Raw genomic sequence first — 16193 nt, 5'->3', positions numbered from 1 at the left:
TATATATATGAATACAGAAAACAGCTTAGATGATTAAGCGGGAAAAGGCGCAAAACTTATTTTGTCCACAGGTTATTGAAAAGACTATTTTAATGTTACTGATTCTACGAAAACAACTCAAGGATTTATGCATGTACTCGTCTTATTTGCTTTGTTGTAAAAGGTTTGCAGAAGAAGTCAAAAGTATTCGCTGTAACTGTTGCAACATCAAAGAATCTAGTCTGGTCTCGGCATGCAGTAGCTTCAAGGTGAATGGGAGTTCTTTGGAGTTTCATGAAATTCCAGCTATCTGGACATGAAATACTTGGAAACCCGCTTTGCATTACAAGAATAAAATGTTGAAAAATTAAAGTGCACTGAAAAACTGGAGATTTGTGGTATTCTGTTACACACACCTAACACTACCCTGCGCGGCTGTTACAGGCACAAATATTACAGGATTCTGTTAAGATTCAGTCTGAGAGACTAAAAGAAAGCAGTACATAGTCGAAGAGAAGTGGGACAAAAATATTCACCCCTTTAGATGTTTTACTCTTTTTCATGCTTTTATGAATCAATCAGGGGCGACAAAAATAGGCCTTGTTGACAAAATATTTACCAAAAAAAAATCTCCTTAATGTCAATGTGAAAACTGATTTCCAGGAAATAATGACAATTAAAAAATGTCATTATTTTCATTCTTTCATGCATGTGTGAGAAATGCTTTAATCTCCCGTGGCAACCAGTCAGCTGTGCAAACAGAGCGCCGCCTTCGAAACGTAGCTGCGGTCTCCAAACTTCCGCCTCACAGCTCTCCCCCACGGCTTCTCCATTCAGCTCCTTCAGACTAGCCAGAAGCAATTAGCAAACACCTGGTGGAGCTGCTCGTCTCCGGAGCTCGTTAAATTAGTTACTCCTCAGTGCAACACTGGTAAAAACGTCGCTAAAAGGTTATCAATGTCAGAAGGACGACGTTGAGATGAGCGTCAAAGAGAGCAAGAGTTCCTTAAAGAGACATAGGCACAATTTCAAGGCATTAAATCAGGAAGAAAATTTTCTTTTAAGACATGATTTATACAGTATTTTTGTTTAACAAGTGAAGGTAACAGTTACATGATTGTACTATAAAATGGCTCTATGTGGTTGGAAAACACATTATACTGCCTCTTTCAGGTTGGAACAAGACAACATATATTAGTTCGATCTTCCACCATCTATACCCACCGTTAGCGATTTGTACACAAACTGAAGCATTCACCCCTCAAATTAAAAAAGGTGATATATGATGTATTTCCATTCAAAGTTTCTTTTTGTGCGACTGAAAACCACCTCGGCTGTAGCAGAGCGAACGCGCTGTGGGGGTGTGCCGACAGATTGAAGTTTCTCACCGTTATCAGAGACGTCTAAAGTCCCCACGCACGAAACGCGAGGGAAGAGCTCCTGGATCACGGCGGCACCCGCCGACCTCAGCTGTGGGGAGGAACAAAAAGCGAAGCTGAGCATGACGGGAAGCTTATCTGAGAAAGATCACGAGTGGATTCATGCAAGCAGAAGAGGGCCGGGGGACGATACCTCACAGCCGCTGATGTCCAGGTGAAGGTCGGAGATGTGAGGGTTGTTGGACAAACCCAGGAAAAGAGCTCTGAAAGAAAACACGAGAAAAAAGAAAAGGGTGAAAAAACAGAGAGGAAAATAACAATGGCGGAAAATGTGGGCAGAAGAGGTGAGAACGCTGATAAGAAATTAAGAGAACAGGTCATTAACAAAAGAGAAAACTGCAAAAAAATAAATAAATAAAAGATTCCTCCTTAACATAAATCCAATCTTGAATCTTCTCCCTCTGAGAATCTGAATGGGATCAACACCCCGGCGCATCTTGTTCCATATTTTGCCGTGCACACCTAAACATTTTAGAACCTTCTTAAAAAGATTAGAGAAAAGTAGCTTAGAAAGAAGAGTTGCTTCAAAAAGCTTTCAATATTTATTAAGGCCAAACAGTCAGTTCTAATGGGACATAAAAAATAATGCAAGTGCACAAACTCAGCTGGATGCGTCAGCACAGCAGGAGCATGCAGGAAATTTATCTTCCTGTGAAAAAAAAAATGTAAGAATGATGCACCAGAAGGAGGTAAGCAGTAAAAAAAGTCTGTTCCATTTTGGCTGGCATCCATCATGCAGAATGCAGCTCTCTGTTTGCTGCCAATTTTGCTTTGTTTTTTCTGCTATTGATTGTGGTTTTTTTTGTTGTTGCTTTTTGGCTCTTGCTTGTTAACAGCAGGCTTGTACACCTTACAGGGGCAACTGGAAATTCACTGCGCTCCGTTTATCCCTGTTGGAGAAACTCTCTCTGTTTTTGGCCACTGTGGTTTCAATAGCAGATCTCCCGAAGCTGCCGAGAACAAAGTCCAGTCGGCGCAGGAAGCTTCGGTCCGGACCGTCTGATTGAAGGCCAGTCCACACGAACGTGTCAGTCGACTGGATCTACTGTAGAAGAAAACATTGGAAGACTATTGTGCAGATGGCGAGGGCGCAAACAACCCTCTGCACGCACGTGCTATTTTAGTCTGCAAACCTAAAACAATACGCAAAGAAAAAAAAATCATCCACAAAAAGGAATGAAGATTTGTTTCAATGGTAGAAAAATCTGAAGGCAGTCAATAGTCCATCTTTTAGGTCTCTATAAAGGCTCCCTCAGTCTGCATAATGCAGATATGAATACAAATTGAGAAAAAAAAAAAAAAACATCCAGAGTTGTGGAAAAGTATTTGCCCACTTTGGTTTGTGTTGTTTTTACTTTTTGGACACTTAAATCACACCTAATTTATTACTAAACAAAGACAATCTAATAACCAAATAAGAACTTAGAAAGAAAAAAAAGCTATCCAAACCAACCTGGATCCATGTGAAAAAGTCATAACGCCCTTTATTAAACCAAGTTATTAACCACATTTTTTGGCTCAAAAGCACCTGTTTGACAACATGAAGTAGGCTACAAAAAGTCTCAAGAAGCAAGAAGACATAAAAATAAAAAAGATCATAAATAAATGCTTTATGAAGAAAACAATGCTTAATTCAGATAAATAAAAAACATGTCTACTTATGCAGAAGTAAAAGAGAAAATCAAAAAGATATTAAATTGATTACGTACGTAAGAAAAAATCCAAAATTACAAAAGTAAAGGAGTAAATAAAAGTTCAACAACTAACGTGAAACATTAAAGCGGAGATTCAAATTTCTGACATTTTAACACACCAATTATAACCTAAATTAATCGTTTTAATGACTGCCGCCGTCACCGCTGCTACTGTTGTATTCAAGTTCTCACTCCGGCTTTAGACATCGTCAATGTTCTCCTCAAGGCTTTTCACCAACAGCGCCTTCCAGCATCGTAGGTGGGTATATTTTTAGCAGGAGCGGCTCCGTGCAACGACAACAAACAAGTTCTGACATTTCTACCAACCTTGACTGACAAACAGGTGGATCTGTCAAGACTGCTGAGGGATTTATTCAAGATTAGAGTGAATGAGTTTTCAATTAGATTTAGTTGTTTAGTTGCTAGGAGAGCTAATTCAGACTCTTCTTTTGAGGCTAATAGCATACCGTAGTCTTTTTTTGTTCTTGTTTTTTGTTTTGTTTGCTTGACAATTTTGATTTTCTTTCACAACATGGTATCACCCGTGAACTCATCTGATCAAATAACACTTTAATTCAAAAGTAGCGAGTCATGTTGTTGTAGAAGAGGTTATAAGATCATGTCCCTAATCTTGCGTCTTATTTTTACACTAGTTTCACTACGTGCAGTGAAACTCCTGCATGCACACATTGCAAAAACACAAAATCCTACCAAGTACTTTTGATCTAGTTTCAAGTGCAAATATCTCAGTACACTTGGAAAGAGACAAACTAACCTAAAAGTAATTTTTAGCAAGAAATGGAGGATTATTTTAAGTAAATAATTCCACGACAATGGACAAGGGAACCAACAAGTTCATGTTATCTTTTTTGGACGACATCAAGATGTTTTAGCCACGCGRTGCCTCTAACATTGTGCGAGTTGCAGCTAAATGCTACCAGTCGATGAGGAAAACAGCAGATCCTCACACCCTCAGCATAAATATAGCTGTGGACAAGATCACTGATGCMTATTGTTCTTGCAAGGCTGGGTAAGTCGGGCATTCATGGTTTTGAGGGTTTGAATGTGCCTAGGACTTATACACGGTACTCGGTGCTAGCGTGGCTAACACGATTACAGTTTAGTAAAAGTTAGCGTGGCTAACACGATTACAGTTTAGTAAAAAGCCTTTTCAGGTGAAATAAAATCTTTAATGTATGTCAGATACGGTACACATTGCATATTGATCTGTTCAACTAACTTAAGACTGTACCAGACAGGCTTCAGGATGTAGAAGTTGTATCAGTACTGCCATTATGCTGTACTTGGCTAAAAGGTTTTCATAATGGATGTGTTTGTTATTGACTATTTTTTTTCATTCACTAAACACAAAGAAAGCAAAGTAATAATGCTTACGCCAGCATTGATCCTACGACAGTTGAGCTGCAAATGCGGTCCTGCACAAGCTTTGATCCAAGAGTGAAAAAAAAAAAAAACCTGATTTGTCAGTAACCACCGGTCAGAACTGTTGGCGAGAAAACTGGCTGATAACGACCACCGCCTGACTGATTTGTTTTTTAAAACTACTTACCAAACTACTTAGATATTTACTGTATGGGATCAAAACTGCTTGTATTGCAGTTTATATTTTTTGCCAACTAAGTAGATGCCTCTTGTTCAAAGACATTCCAAATGAGAGGAGAAGAGATTCAATTACCAAGTGGCTGTCACAGGTGGTGAAACATTAGTCAGAGCGACACAGTCAGCAGAATGCTCCCAATACAGGCAGAGCAGGAAGCACCACACACAATCAGTATGTTATACGTACATGATTAAAACAGAGGATATGGTCATATAACAAACAAGTGTTACATATCAGACATTATTTTTGTTATTTTTAACACTAAATCCTAATTGTGAGTTCAGCTCAGGGTACAGTTACAATCACATGAAGAGCATTAGATCCCATATCACACAAATCTCCACCTGCTGACAGCAGGGACCCCGATTTACTGCTGGGTAATTACGGCCGTGTGAAGTAGCAGAAATATGATCATTAAAGTGGTGTGTAAGTTCATTCACACAAATTCAGAGTTATATTTCTAATCCCCATTATTTAATTAATACAAAAATGCATTTTTCCTCATCTCTTCAACACTCTGAGCTTTAGAGCTTGTACAAAACACAAGTTTAAAGGCATTATGGCTCTCCATGCAGGGCGCCAAGAATTATGGGATTCCCCAAACATTCAAAAATATTTAAAAATAAAAAAAAAGTAAAAAAATTGTGTTCACGTGCTTACAGTTGGAGAGTGGACAGTCCTTTTGTTGCGCAGACTGTAAACACTTTGAGAACATACGGAGAGTTAGTGATGCTGACGTGGAGCAAGTGGTAAATTAAAGGGTGATTGCAAACTAAAGGGGTAAGTAAAATAGTCTGGAATATGCTGGATCATGTATAGTTATAAAATACTAAATATTCAAACTGGTCAAATATCATTTGGATTGTTCTACATCGCAAAGAGATTCTTTAAAATACCACTAGAGATTCACAAAAGCCTTAAGGTATTTGTGCATGTACAAAAAAATTAAAAACAAAACATAGATGCACTGATCCAGTATCGATATCTGTCTTGGTCGTGATACTGAAAAAACATTAAAGGTGCCGGATCCATATGGGCAGATCTATTCAGTCTAATTCTATGCTTTGTGCTCTGAGTAACATCATACTTTATTATTTATGCCACATTACATTTAGATTCCTAATTGCACTTTCTAACCGATCTGACAGAAGGTTTGCTGTAGTTTTAATTTTATGTGTTTAGTCAACCTTTTGTTTTTTTTTGACAGTTTCTTTATTATTTATTCTACATTGGATGTTACACTCCTAGTTGAACTGACTAAACAAATTAAAGTTGTGTTTACATGTCTGAAAATGTGTGTGAAGTTATTGATGTATCTAAAGTGTGCTGGATTGGTGCAGGGTTATGAAATTAATTTGTAATTCAGTATATTTATGTTTGTGTCTAAAAGAAAGAAACGTTTTAAGTCAATTCGACACTCAGATTTAGCATCGGTTTTGGTCGATACTAAATCTGAGATATCTAAATTAGTATCGGATGTAAAAAAAAATAGAACTATGTCATTCAGATCACTCAAAGTTGGACTTCTTAATGTTATCATATCATAGATGCTTTAAAACACTTTTGGATTAGAGTAAAGGTTTTGGAGATATTTTAGTTTCTCCAAAATATCTTCTGTCCATAAATACAAACTAACGCTATTTTTAGTCCAGAATATATTCAATTAAACTTTTTGTTTGGTTGTGATTTTGTGAGTTAGGTGACAGAAGAAAAGCATTTCTGTTGCCTTTCGTGGAAGAACCGCCACAGCTGAGCGCTCTTTTTTTTCCCCCCAGGCAGTGGGAGCAGCTACAGGATGGTATTTCTTAAGCTGTAAATTCTTGGTGAAATAAATAAATAATATATAAATGAAATAAAATCACTCCTATACTTCTTAGATGCAAGAAGTTGTAATCAAAGTACTTGGATTGCAAGAGTGTCCCAGGCAGCAGTTTCTTTTACTTGTGAGTTCAGCGTGAGGTGAGAGGCTGGTGGAATGTGTGTGTGTGTGTGTGTGTGTGTGTGAGTGTGAATGTGTACGAGGGAATAAGGCACTTCTCTGGCTGTGGAAACCCAAACAGGTCATTTTATGGAAGCAGTCGGGTCTAGTTCAAGCAGCAGTCCTTGTTGAGAACTGGAACAATTTTAGTAGAAAATCCCCTTTATTCTACAGCGTGTTTCCACTCAGTCTTTATCTCCCCTGGGCTCAGGAACAATGCTCTGCAGACATAGACTGGAGATCATTTGAATACAAAAGGCTAAAAAAAAAAAAAAAGCTTCCTCTGTGTGTATTCTGAGGGATCGGCATCAATAGGCTGACTAAAACCGTGATTTACACTTGCAAGGTGTACGGTACCTATGTTTTATAGAAATCTAATTTTGTGGCTACTTTAGTGCCCTTACCCTCACTTTAAACTTTAATGCGACTATTTTTATAAATAATCTCAACACGCCACTTTACTGTCGATACTGCTTTATGGCCTTCATTAGAACAGAGTCTGGCAGGGACGCTGATTTATGCATCACTTGAAAAGCGACAGACCTTTAAAATGTATTCATTTACTTTTTTACAGGTCACTGTCTGTAAAACCAGCTTTTAAACTGAACGCGTTCGTTCGAAATTCAATTAAAAACGATTTGAGAATTAATTTCAGATGCTTTGTCCGGCCTATAGACGTCACTTCCAACAAAGTCTGGCTGGCAGACTTTTGAGAGAGGCCGCTGAAGCCCACGTCTCACCTCAGAGAATCCGGCGGGACCTTCATGGAGGCCAGGCTGACGTGGGTCAGGCTGAAGGCCGAGCTGAAGAACTGGCGGAAAGTCGGCAGAGAGTCTCTCCCTCTCCTGGGAAGGCACAACAGAGCAGAAAAAAAAGAGAAAAAAAAGAAAGAGACGTTTAAAGAGAGGGAGACGGATCACAGCCAGCCAGACACGACAGTACATAAAAAGTGCTTAGACGAGAACAAGAACAGATGGAAGACTGAACGAGAAACAGAAAGAGAACAACATAAGGCAGAGAAGGGGGGGGCGGGGGGGGAGCTTATAAAGAGCGACAGAAAGCATTCAGCAGATAAGCGGGGAGCTGACGGGGACGAAGTGTGGCTGTGCTAAAGCAGACAGATGTCGGTGGAGACATTTAGGTCAGTATTACATCCAGGAGGTGCTATATAGTACTGGGTCTTGGCATTTATTACCGCCACCACCTTAAAAGGTAAGAATAACAAATCAGCCAACCATCTGCTTGGCAAATACAGTAAATTAGCCTGTCAACAGGGGACAGAGAGAGAGAGAAAGAGAGAGAGAGCTGGTTCGGATGTGTTTAGCACTCGTCACGGCAACCGATCTGCCACTTCTGCTTCCCGCTGTACGGGTAATTCACCCCATCGGAGGATGGGGGGGAAAAGGGTTTCTAGGGAACGCAAGGTGAAGTGATGAGTGGCAGAGGAAAGATGGAGTTTGTTTTTTATCAGGAAATGATCACCTGCTTCATCTTTTTTTTTCTTCATGAAGCTGGTATTTTGTAAAGATGCCTTTTCCTGTCTGTTCATCCTGAGTTCATCTATTATGGCGAGGTAAATCAGAAATACCTGGCCTGTAGCTGCAGCTGTAATATCACCTGAATCTCCGATATGGATTGTCAAGCTGCCCTCTGCTCTCCTCTTTGATTGCTGAGCCAATTTAAAAAAAAAAAAAATTCCCCACATCTTTATGCATTTGCCACAGCTGGTGCGTGGATATGAGAGTGGTAATGTAACGTATTAGGAATAAAATGACGAATCATTCTGCCTTCCCGGTCCCTGGCTCAGTTCAGAACATTTCATGCTCCGTGCCCACCACGCACCCCCACCCGTCCCATCCTTGTGTATGTCGTGACCCAATGCTTTATGATGATTAGGAGTCAAAATTAGAACAATCAGAGCTTGACTGATAGCTTGCCAACTTGGGCTTTAGGGATAATGAAAGATTACAAGCTTCAATGGATTTTGTTTTGGATTGTGTTTCGTTTTATTTTTTTTCAATTTCCACAGGCTGTAGGTTCACACACACACGCACACGCCCACCCCCACATACATACACACAGGATATTACTAGAATGAAGGATAATTATTTTCACTATAACTCTTTAGGAATCCTCCCATCTTCAGCATGCGAAGATGGGATCGACACATTTATTCAACCACAAGTTGAATAAAAGCAACTTGTGGTTATTGAAAACAAAGTAGGATTAATTAGTTTGCAATGCCTCTAATTGTTTAGACAAATAAACATCCCTTATTTTGTCAAATACAAATAGAAATCTGAAAAGTGTGGCGTGCATTTGCATGTAGTTCCCTGATTCAATATTAATTAATTTTTTTTGTACATCGTTTCCAAAACAGATCAAACTGTGTTGAACTGGTTGAACGTATTTGCATTCACAACAGTCGTGCTCCAACTCAGTCGAGCTCTCGTTTGTTTGAGGAGGTGTGAAAACCTAACTGGACGCTCCAAAAAGGTGAACTCTGGTCTGCATAAAAATCTAGGTCTCTGGTGTGGTTCAAATACACATGTGGATGGCCAAGGCAGCTCCAAATGCAAGAAGTGGACTTTAGCGCAGGGCCTGCTGGGTAAATACAACCAAACCAAACTCACTAGAGATGGTGGGGGAAATAGCTTCCAATCTTTTGATAGAGACAAAAAGAAAAGTCCTACAAGCTCTAAAATCTGACGCCGCTCCAATGCTGTTAACATTTGGTGAAGAAGAAAGCAGCACTTGGTAGCTGCGTTTTCATAAGCCATAAAATTACACAACTTGAAATCATAAAAATAAATTTGCTTCGTGTAAACATATCAATTTTGAAAACAACAAAAAAAATCCCCTTTTTCAATAAAAGAAACAACAGGAAGTAGCAGGAGGAATTGGAGGTTGTGCTTCTGCTTCTGGCTCCACCAGAGCTCTCACAGCAAGGTGCAGTTCATAACAATTTTGTGTCATTCAAATGTGTTGAATCCACGGCTCTTCTGTAAGATCACAGACTACAATTTCCCCTACACGATGCATATGATCCAAATATGAGGTCTTGTCACTCCGCCTGAAAAATGTCTGCTCTGATGGCTGACAGATGATGGTTGAAATATGATAATACATGATAAGCTCATGTATGTGTTTATATTCATCACTGACATGTTTAATGATGCATCGCGTGAACAAGTTCATTCACATTTAATTTTCATTTCATTTCCTAGTGGAAATTTGGAAATTCCCTAATTGCAAAATTGTGGAGGTTTTTTTTTACCACCTTAGCAAAAGATAGACAAAGATTTGGCATATTTGTAAAGGAAACGCAGCTGTTGTCTTCTTCAGAGGTTTTCTTATCGTTTCCTTCATCAGTTCTTGGTGCAGCGCCACCACAGGCCAGGAGGTGAATGGGTTTTTCAAAAGGTTTGGCTCATTTGACACAGAGCAGTATGAACGCAAATTGAAAATCTAACAAATGCTGCAATTTTGGTCCCGAGTCAGACCGAGTCTACTGGACCATCAGGGGTGAAATGAAAGCACCCTGACAGAATTTCCTCAAATCTACATAAAAGCTATGTATCATCTTCCTTACGCTTGACAATTCTGAACCACTTTGTCGCGATTCTTGTCCCAATGATCCTGGTAAAATCCAGATAATGGCTGTAAAGTGACAAAACATGAAATCCTCTAGCATATTCACCCTGCAGAGATAAAAGCATGTTAACTTGGCACGGCGATAAAAGTGAATAAACGAGGCACGAGATAAAGATGGAGAAAATGGAGAGCAAATGAAGTTATGCAGGCTAAAAATGGAAAGGGTCAATAGAGAAAAGGAAGACAGAGCCATCGAGATAGCTGTGAGGGGAGAAGCAGGGGAGCCGCATTACAGCCGCAGTTAGAGCGATAACCTCCCTCTCTTCTTTTTTTCGGTTCATTTCTAACGATTAGCATACAGCTTGTCGAGTCTCTCCACAGATACGATACACAACGACTTGTGTCGCCCGGGCAGATACGGTGTCGCCATCTCTCTCGCGTTACGCTCCCCGGAGAGCTTTATCAGCAACTTTGAGCCACAAGTGCGCGTGTGTGTATGTGGGTGTGTGTAACAGCATCTACACAGACGGCTTCATTGTCTCTCAAAAGCGGAGAAGACACGTGTACGTGTGCGGCGGACAGGGGAAGTGATCCAGGCCCGGGTTTCGTATTCATGAGAATCAGCAGCCCCGGTCGTTCCTTATCGGCCCCGTTCAGCCTCGCGGTTCCGTGCTGTCACGGCAACACCGGGGCCGCCTTACCGGAAGTGTGGATTAAAACGCCAGAGGACCGGCGAGAGGTGGGAGGGGTGAACTATGGACAGGAGGAGGGAGGGAAGTGCTGGGAAAGATGATGAAAGGTGGTTGGGGCAGAGAGGAAAAAAAGAAAAAAAAAGAGTGGTGAGGAGACATAAAAGAGATCCAGCAGATGCAAAGACAGAACAAACACACACACAAAAATGCATTCATGGGAGCCTGGGGACTGCAACAATAATAATTCCCCATCTAAAATTAGTCTCATTTTTCACCAACTTCTCCCACTCTGTAATTCTGTAATGCAATATGCTGAGCAGGGAAGCTCCCGGGCCCCTGGGGGACGCGGTCTGTCGAGAGCCGGAACCGCTCCAGCCTTCCAGCAAAGGTAAACAGAGAGACACGTACGCATAAAAAAAAAGAAAAAAAAAAAAACTTGTGGGCATTCAAACGAGCGCCTGACAGACTGAAACCTTGTTGGCAAACAGAGACGTGTTCATGGACGAAAAAAACCACCAACACATTCTGCAAACACATATGCGGGAACAGAAGAACGAATCAGCGGAAGAGGAGAAAATACGCTCAACTCTCTCAGCATAGATCCCAGACAAAACATTAATATACCTGAGGGGGGGAAAAAAAGATCTCTTAATAGTCTCCTGAGTTGTTTTTTTTCCCTTCTTCTTTTAAAAAAAAAAAAGATAAACAAAGAAAGATATCTGATGCCCACCTGTGAGAGAAGGAGTTCTTGGACAGATTCAGGTAGGAGAGGTCGGCGCAGCAGCCTCGCAGCAGGGCCCCGAATAGCTGCCAGGAGAGAGACAGATCAATACCAGGTCTGTTCACAAATGTTCGGCGATCGTGTTGCACAACAGTTATTTTAGCCGTGCAGAGAATGCCGGAGCGCAGAATGAAGGACATCAAAAAGCAAAAGCATCACAAATGAGACAAAAATAATCTGGTGAGAAGTGTTTGTGATTTATTTCTGACATGCATTTCTACGCTTTTACTTCAAATTGTAGAAAGTTTCCAAGTTTTAATTTCAGGAAGGTAAAAAAGCAATTTCCATATACATTAGAAATGACTGCCAGCATACATACTTTGACCACTGACTGATAAGAAAAACAACTTCTTATTAGTTCCAAGAAAAACAAATGGGTTGGTTTGAGAAAACCAATGGGGGATTCTGGATCAAGTATGCTTTGTTTCCACATGAGTAAAGGCCAAAAGACTTCTTATAATTAATTACTGTTTGCTTTTCAACTCGCCTTTCAATTAACCTCAGGAGAACCCTCTGAACTTATCTGGCGGCATTCTGAGGCAGACCAAATCCACCGCCGTCAACGACTGGCCCCAAAGCGCCAATGTACTTCAAAATAAAAAACACAAAACAAAAGAAACAAGCGACAACTGAAAGGAACAACCACAGCTCTAACTAAATGAAGAATAAACCAGCTTAATAGAAAAGATTGACCTATGGCAGAGTTCTCCTTCTTTTCCTATATTTTAGAATTTCATTACTGAGCTTGTATAGGTCTGACTGCCTCACTTTAAGATGTTTGTAGAAATAAATAAGAGTAATCCTTCAGCTGGGTTTCAGAAACCAATGCAGGACATGAAACGTGTGAAAACGGTGTTGCATTAATTGTATTAATAATTTAAAAGAATTAAAGAAGAAATTTAAAACGTAGTTCACGTATACAGTAACTAACCTACAGAAAACTTTGCTCTTTGCCATTAACTTCTGTAAAAACATGCCTGAGCATGGATGAGCAGCTTTTTCCAATTTTTCGACTGGTATCTAAAGATGTTCGTTTTTGGTCTTTCATGCCTTTGAGGTTGGAAGCCCTCCTTACCATCGCCCTAATCTTTAGCTCCTTTCATAGAGTTTTATTCAGATTCTAGTCTGCACAACTTTAATATTGTTTCCATGGAGAGGAAGCATGTAGACAAAAATGAAAAGACTGCTTTAAGCCTAAATCTGCCAGGTATTTGAATTAAATTATTCATTACTGTAACCCACTAATCATAAAGAAACATAAAACTCAGTGGTTGTTGTCCTAAAACTAAAAGATAGTGGCAACCATCAAAATTCATCAGTGCAGCCGATACTCCTTCGTCTATTAACTTTACGCAGGTCGGTCAGGGAAGGGCCAAATATGGTCAAGGAGCCATAAAAGTTTAGTTTCAAGAAACAGATTAGCTTTAGAGCTGCAGCTAGTCAGAACTCAGTCCACAAAAAAGTCTTGTTTTTGTTTTCAGATGTGTCGCAGTTGTTTAGGTGAAGGCTCTTCTATAAATCTTTCAAACGGCTTTAGGTAATTATTTACACAAGAGCTCAATTTATGGGGGAACAAAGTGAAATCTCTTCGGTGAAGCACGAAGAGATTAAAATTAAAATTGTCCTGAAGTAGGAAGGGTAAAACCATTTTATGAACACAGAGGTGAAAGCTTTAAGCTTTACCTATGCTGGAGACTCTTATTTTGAAAAGAAAGGGAAGGAAAGGAAGCAGATCTTGATTTGTCATATTTGCCTAACAAAGACACATTGGGCTAGCTGACAACAAAGTTTATTAGCATAGCAGCATTCATTGTACCACTCTTAGTTGTAAATAAACATCTAACTCAAAAATCAGGGTTCCCAAAACAGCAATTGCATACTTTGACGGTTTTTTTTGTTGTTTTTTTCTTATTAAAAATCGTTCAACGTTGGCAGAAGTCTGATTTGTCTGAACTCCACTCTGACACCTTGCTTGCTGTAAACATAGTATCACTTTAATTGATGTAGAAGACGCTGTAAGAGAGTAATCTGCTGCAGTGGGGGTTGCACAACATCCGGTAAATATTTTACTGCGACATCATCGCTGTAAATTTTAACGGCGAAATTGATTCCACTAAAGATAATATTCCTGACATTCTCCTTTATTTACGATTACACAATGATCTCACCGGTCTCTGTGTGCTTTTAGCATCACAGCTGTAAAAGCACCGACAAGTCCATCCAACGCAACAAATACATTGTAGATGAATAAAATCTTTCACAATTGCAATGTGCCTCACAGTAATGATGCTCTGATAGAGCTGCATGTTTAAGCTACGAGACAGAATTCTCTTACTTTTGTTCATTACTTCACACAGTCACAAATCACGCTGCACTTTTTACTACCTGCTTATTTTAAAAACCATGTGTGAATTTGATGAATTCCATTGTTCGAGATATGACCTTTGACACTATTTGCACTACTTATGAATCTTGAAATTTCGCATTGGGGACAAATAAAATCATTTGATTTGGATTGAATTGAATTCTCAGTGTTTTCACTGCAAAAACACAAAATCGTAGCAAGTATTTCTGGGATAGTTTCTGGTGTAAATATATTAGTACACTTGAAATAAGACAAAACCAGCTAATAGATTGTGTTTCAGCAGGATATAGTAGATTGTTTTAAATCAATAATCCCTTAATATTGATGAAAAATTACTACTTTTATTGGCAGATTAGTTCACTTATAACATGTAAAAGAATATCTCGTCATAAAAGTGAAATAATCTGCCAATGGAACTAGAACTTTTTCCTCAATATTAAGAAAATTTTGACTTAAAACTCCTACTTCTTTCTGAAAAGTTACTTGTGAGTTAATTTTGTCTTATTTCAACCGTACTGAGATATTTGTACTAGATACTCGACCAAAAATATTTGGTGATATATATATATATATATATAAAATTTCTTTTTTTGAAGTGCTAAAGCAATAATGATCAAATTTCTCAACTGAATTGCTTAATCCCTTCACCCATCCTTACCACACTCCTCCTTCAGACCGACTCCCAAAGCAAGCAGCCTTTTAAATAAAAAGACACACCGTCGGAGATACAACTATAACTTATTTTCGCCAATTATTTCTACACTCTGATCCATCACTGGGTTAATGCCGCCCGGCTCCAGCAGCCAGCGTTCCTACCAATCTGTCAACGTGCGTACGGAGAGCGCTCGTCTGTCAGATATAACTGCACTAATTCTCGCCAGAGGGACCAAATGAGCAATAAGAGTTCAATCGTATAGCACTGAATCAAAGTTGAGGCCCATATCAGGAGGAGGGGGAAAAGAAAAAAATTAATTACCTACTGTTCTTCAACTTCTTATCGCACATATTCATCAAATGTACAGTTTTACATTAAATGGGAAAGACATCCTCAGAGACCCTTAAATTAAGCATGCTGAGACACATTCGGTTCCTGCGTCTGCAGTTGAATAATCAATGTAAACCCATAATACTATCGTCCATCTATCAATGGGCGTATTAAATCAAGCGCTCCTCTTGTGAAAGTTTTTGGTCAGCTTTAGATAAAGAGCTTTAAATGAACGGAACAGAGAGCCAATTACTCTTAGAACAAAATGACCCGAATGTGCTTGTTGGACTCAAGAGGACAACGTTAAACGCTTAGAGAAAGAGAGAGAGGGAAAAAAAAAGAAAAAAAGGGAGCGTCTCGTCATTAGCGAGAGGTTACGCTATCGGACAGGTTCAGGTATTTCTTGACAACGTGATCCATCACGCAGCGTCACTAATCAGTCACAGTCTGAACACGCATGCAGATTCAAATCAGAAGCTTATCAGTAATTCAATTTAAGATGCTAACGCCAAAAAAAAAAAAAAGATGAGTCTCCCTGGGACTTCTCAAGGATGAATGAAATGAAAATGGAGAACACGACAAGACGAGCGCATCCCGGAGAGAGGCGAGTTTGAGAAAATATAAAAAAAGCCGAATGAATTCAAAACAAAATCTGTGCCCCACATTAAAGGGAGATTGGTTTCTCAGGGCAGGCTATTTTTCTGTGAAACGGATTCCTGCTTGACAATTTCTTCTCTAATGGGGTGTTTAAAGTGTGAGGTGAGGCGCTGCAGGAGAAGCAAACAAACAAATCACAGAAAACCAGAAAACTAGGAGACCTGAAGCAGATAAAATCATTGGGACAATTTTTTATAAGTGAACACAAAAAATATCAATCAGAAAGAAAAGTCATGGTTTCAATGTTTACGTGAGAAGTTAGTTATCCATGTTACAGAACGTTTAAATATTTCCAATGACGCAACTGAGATCAAATTTACATCAGATGTTAGCAACTACTTAATATTGCAAATATTAGTAAATCGAAGGAAATGAATTTCAACACATGAAGTTGGAATGCCGTAAGGA

The 16193-nt window shown here is 39.4% G+C and overlaps 1 protein-coding gene across 3 annotated transcripts in view; it reads right to left on the bottom strand.

Moving 5' to 3' along the window:
• carmil3 (capping protein regulator and myosin 1 linker 3) overlaps positions 1-16193 on the bottom strand; it is a 110301-nt gene that overhangs the window by 35151 nt on the left and 58957 nt on the right. For all 3 annotated transcript variants that reach the window (XM_008432998.2, XM_017310136.1, XM_017310137.1), the window contains exons 15-18: positions 11728-11804; positions 7452-7556; positions 1552-1621; positions 1368-1449 (exon numbers count right to left, since the gene is read on the bottom strand). In XM_008432998.2, coding sequence (XP_008431220.1) covers positions 1368-1449; positions 1552-1621; positions 7452-7556; positions 11728-11804 — 334 coding nt within the window. The remainder of the gene's footprint in view (positions 1-1367; positions 1450-1551; positions 1622-7451; positions 7557-11727; positions 11805-16193) is intronic.

The sequence above is a fragment of the Poecilia reticulata genome, linkage group LG17, assembly GCF_000633615.1.
Source record: "Poecilia reticulata strain Guanapo linkage group LG17, Guppy_female_1.0+MT, whole genome shotgun sequence".
Classification (NCBI taxonomy): Eukaryota; Metazoa; Chordata; class Actinopteri; order Cyprinodontiformes; family Poeciliidae; genus Poecilia; species Poecilia reticulata.
This window is presented reverse-complemented; position numbering and strand designations above follow the sequence as displayed.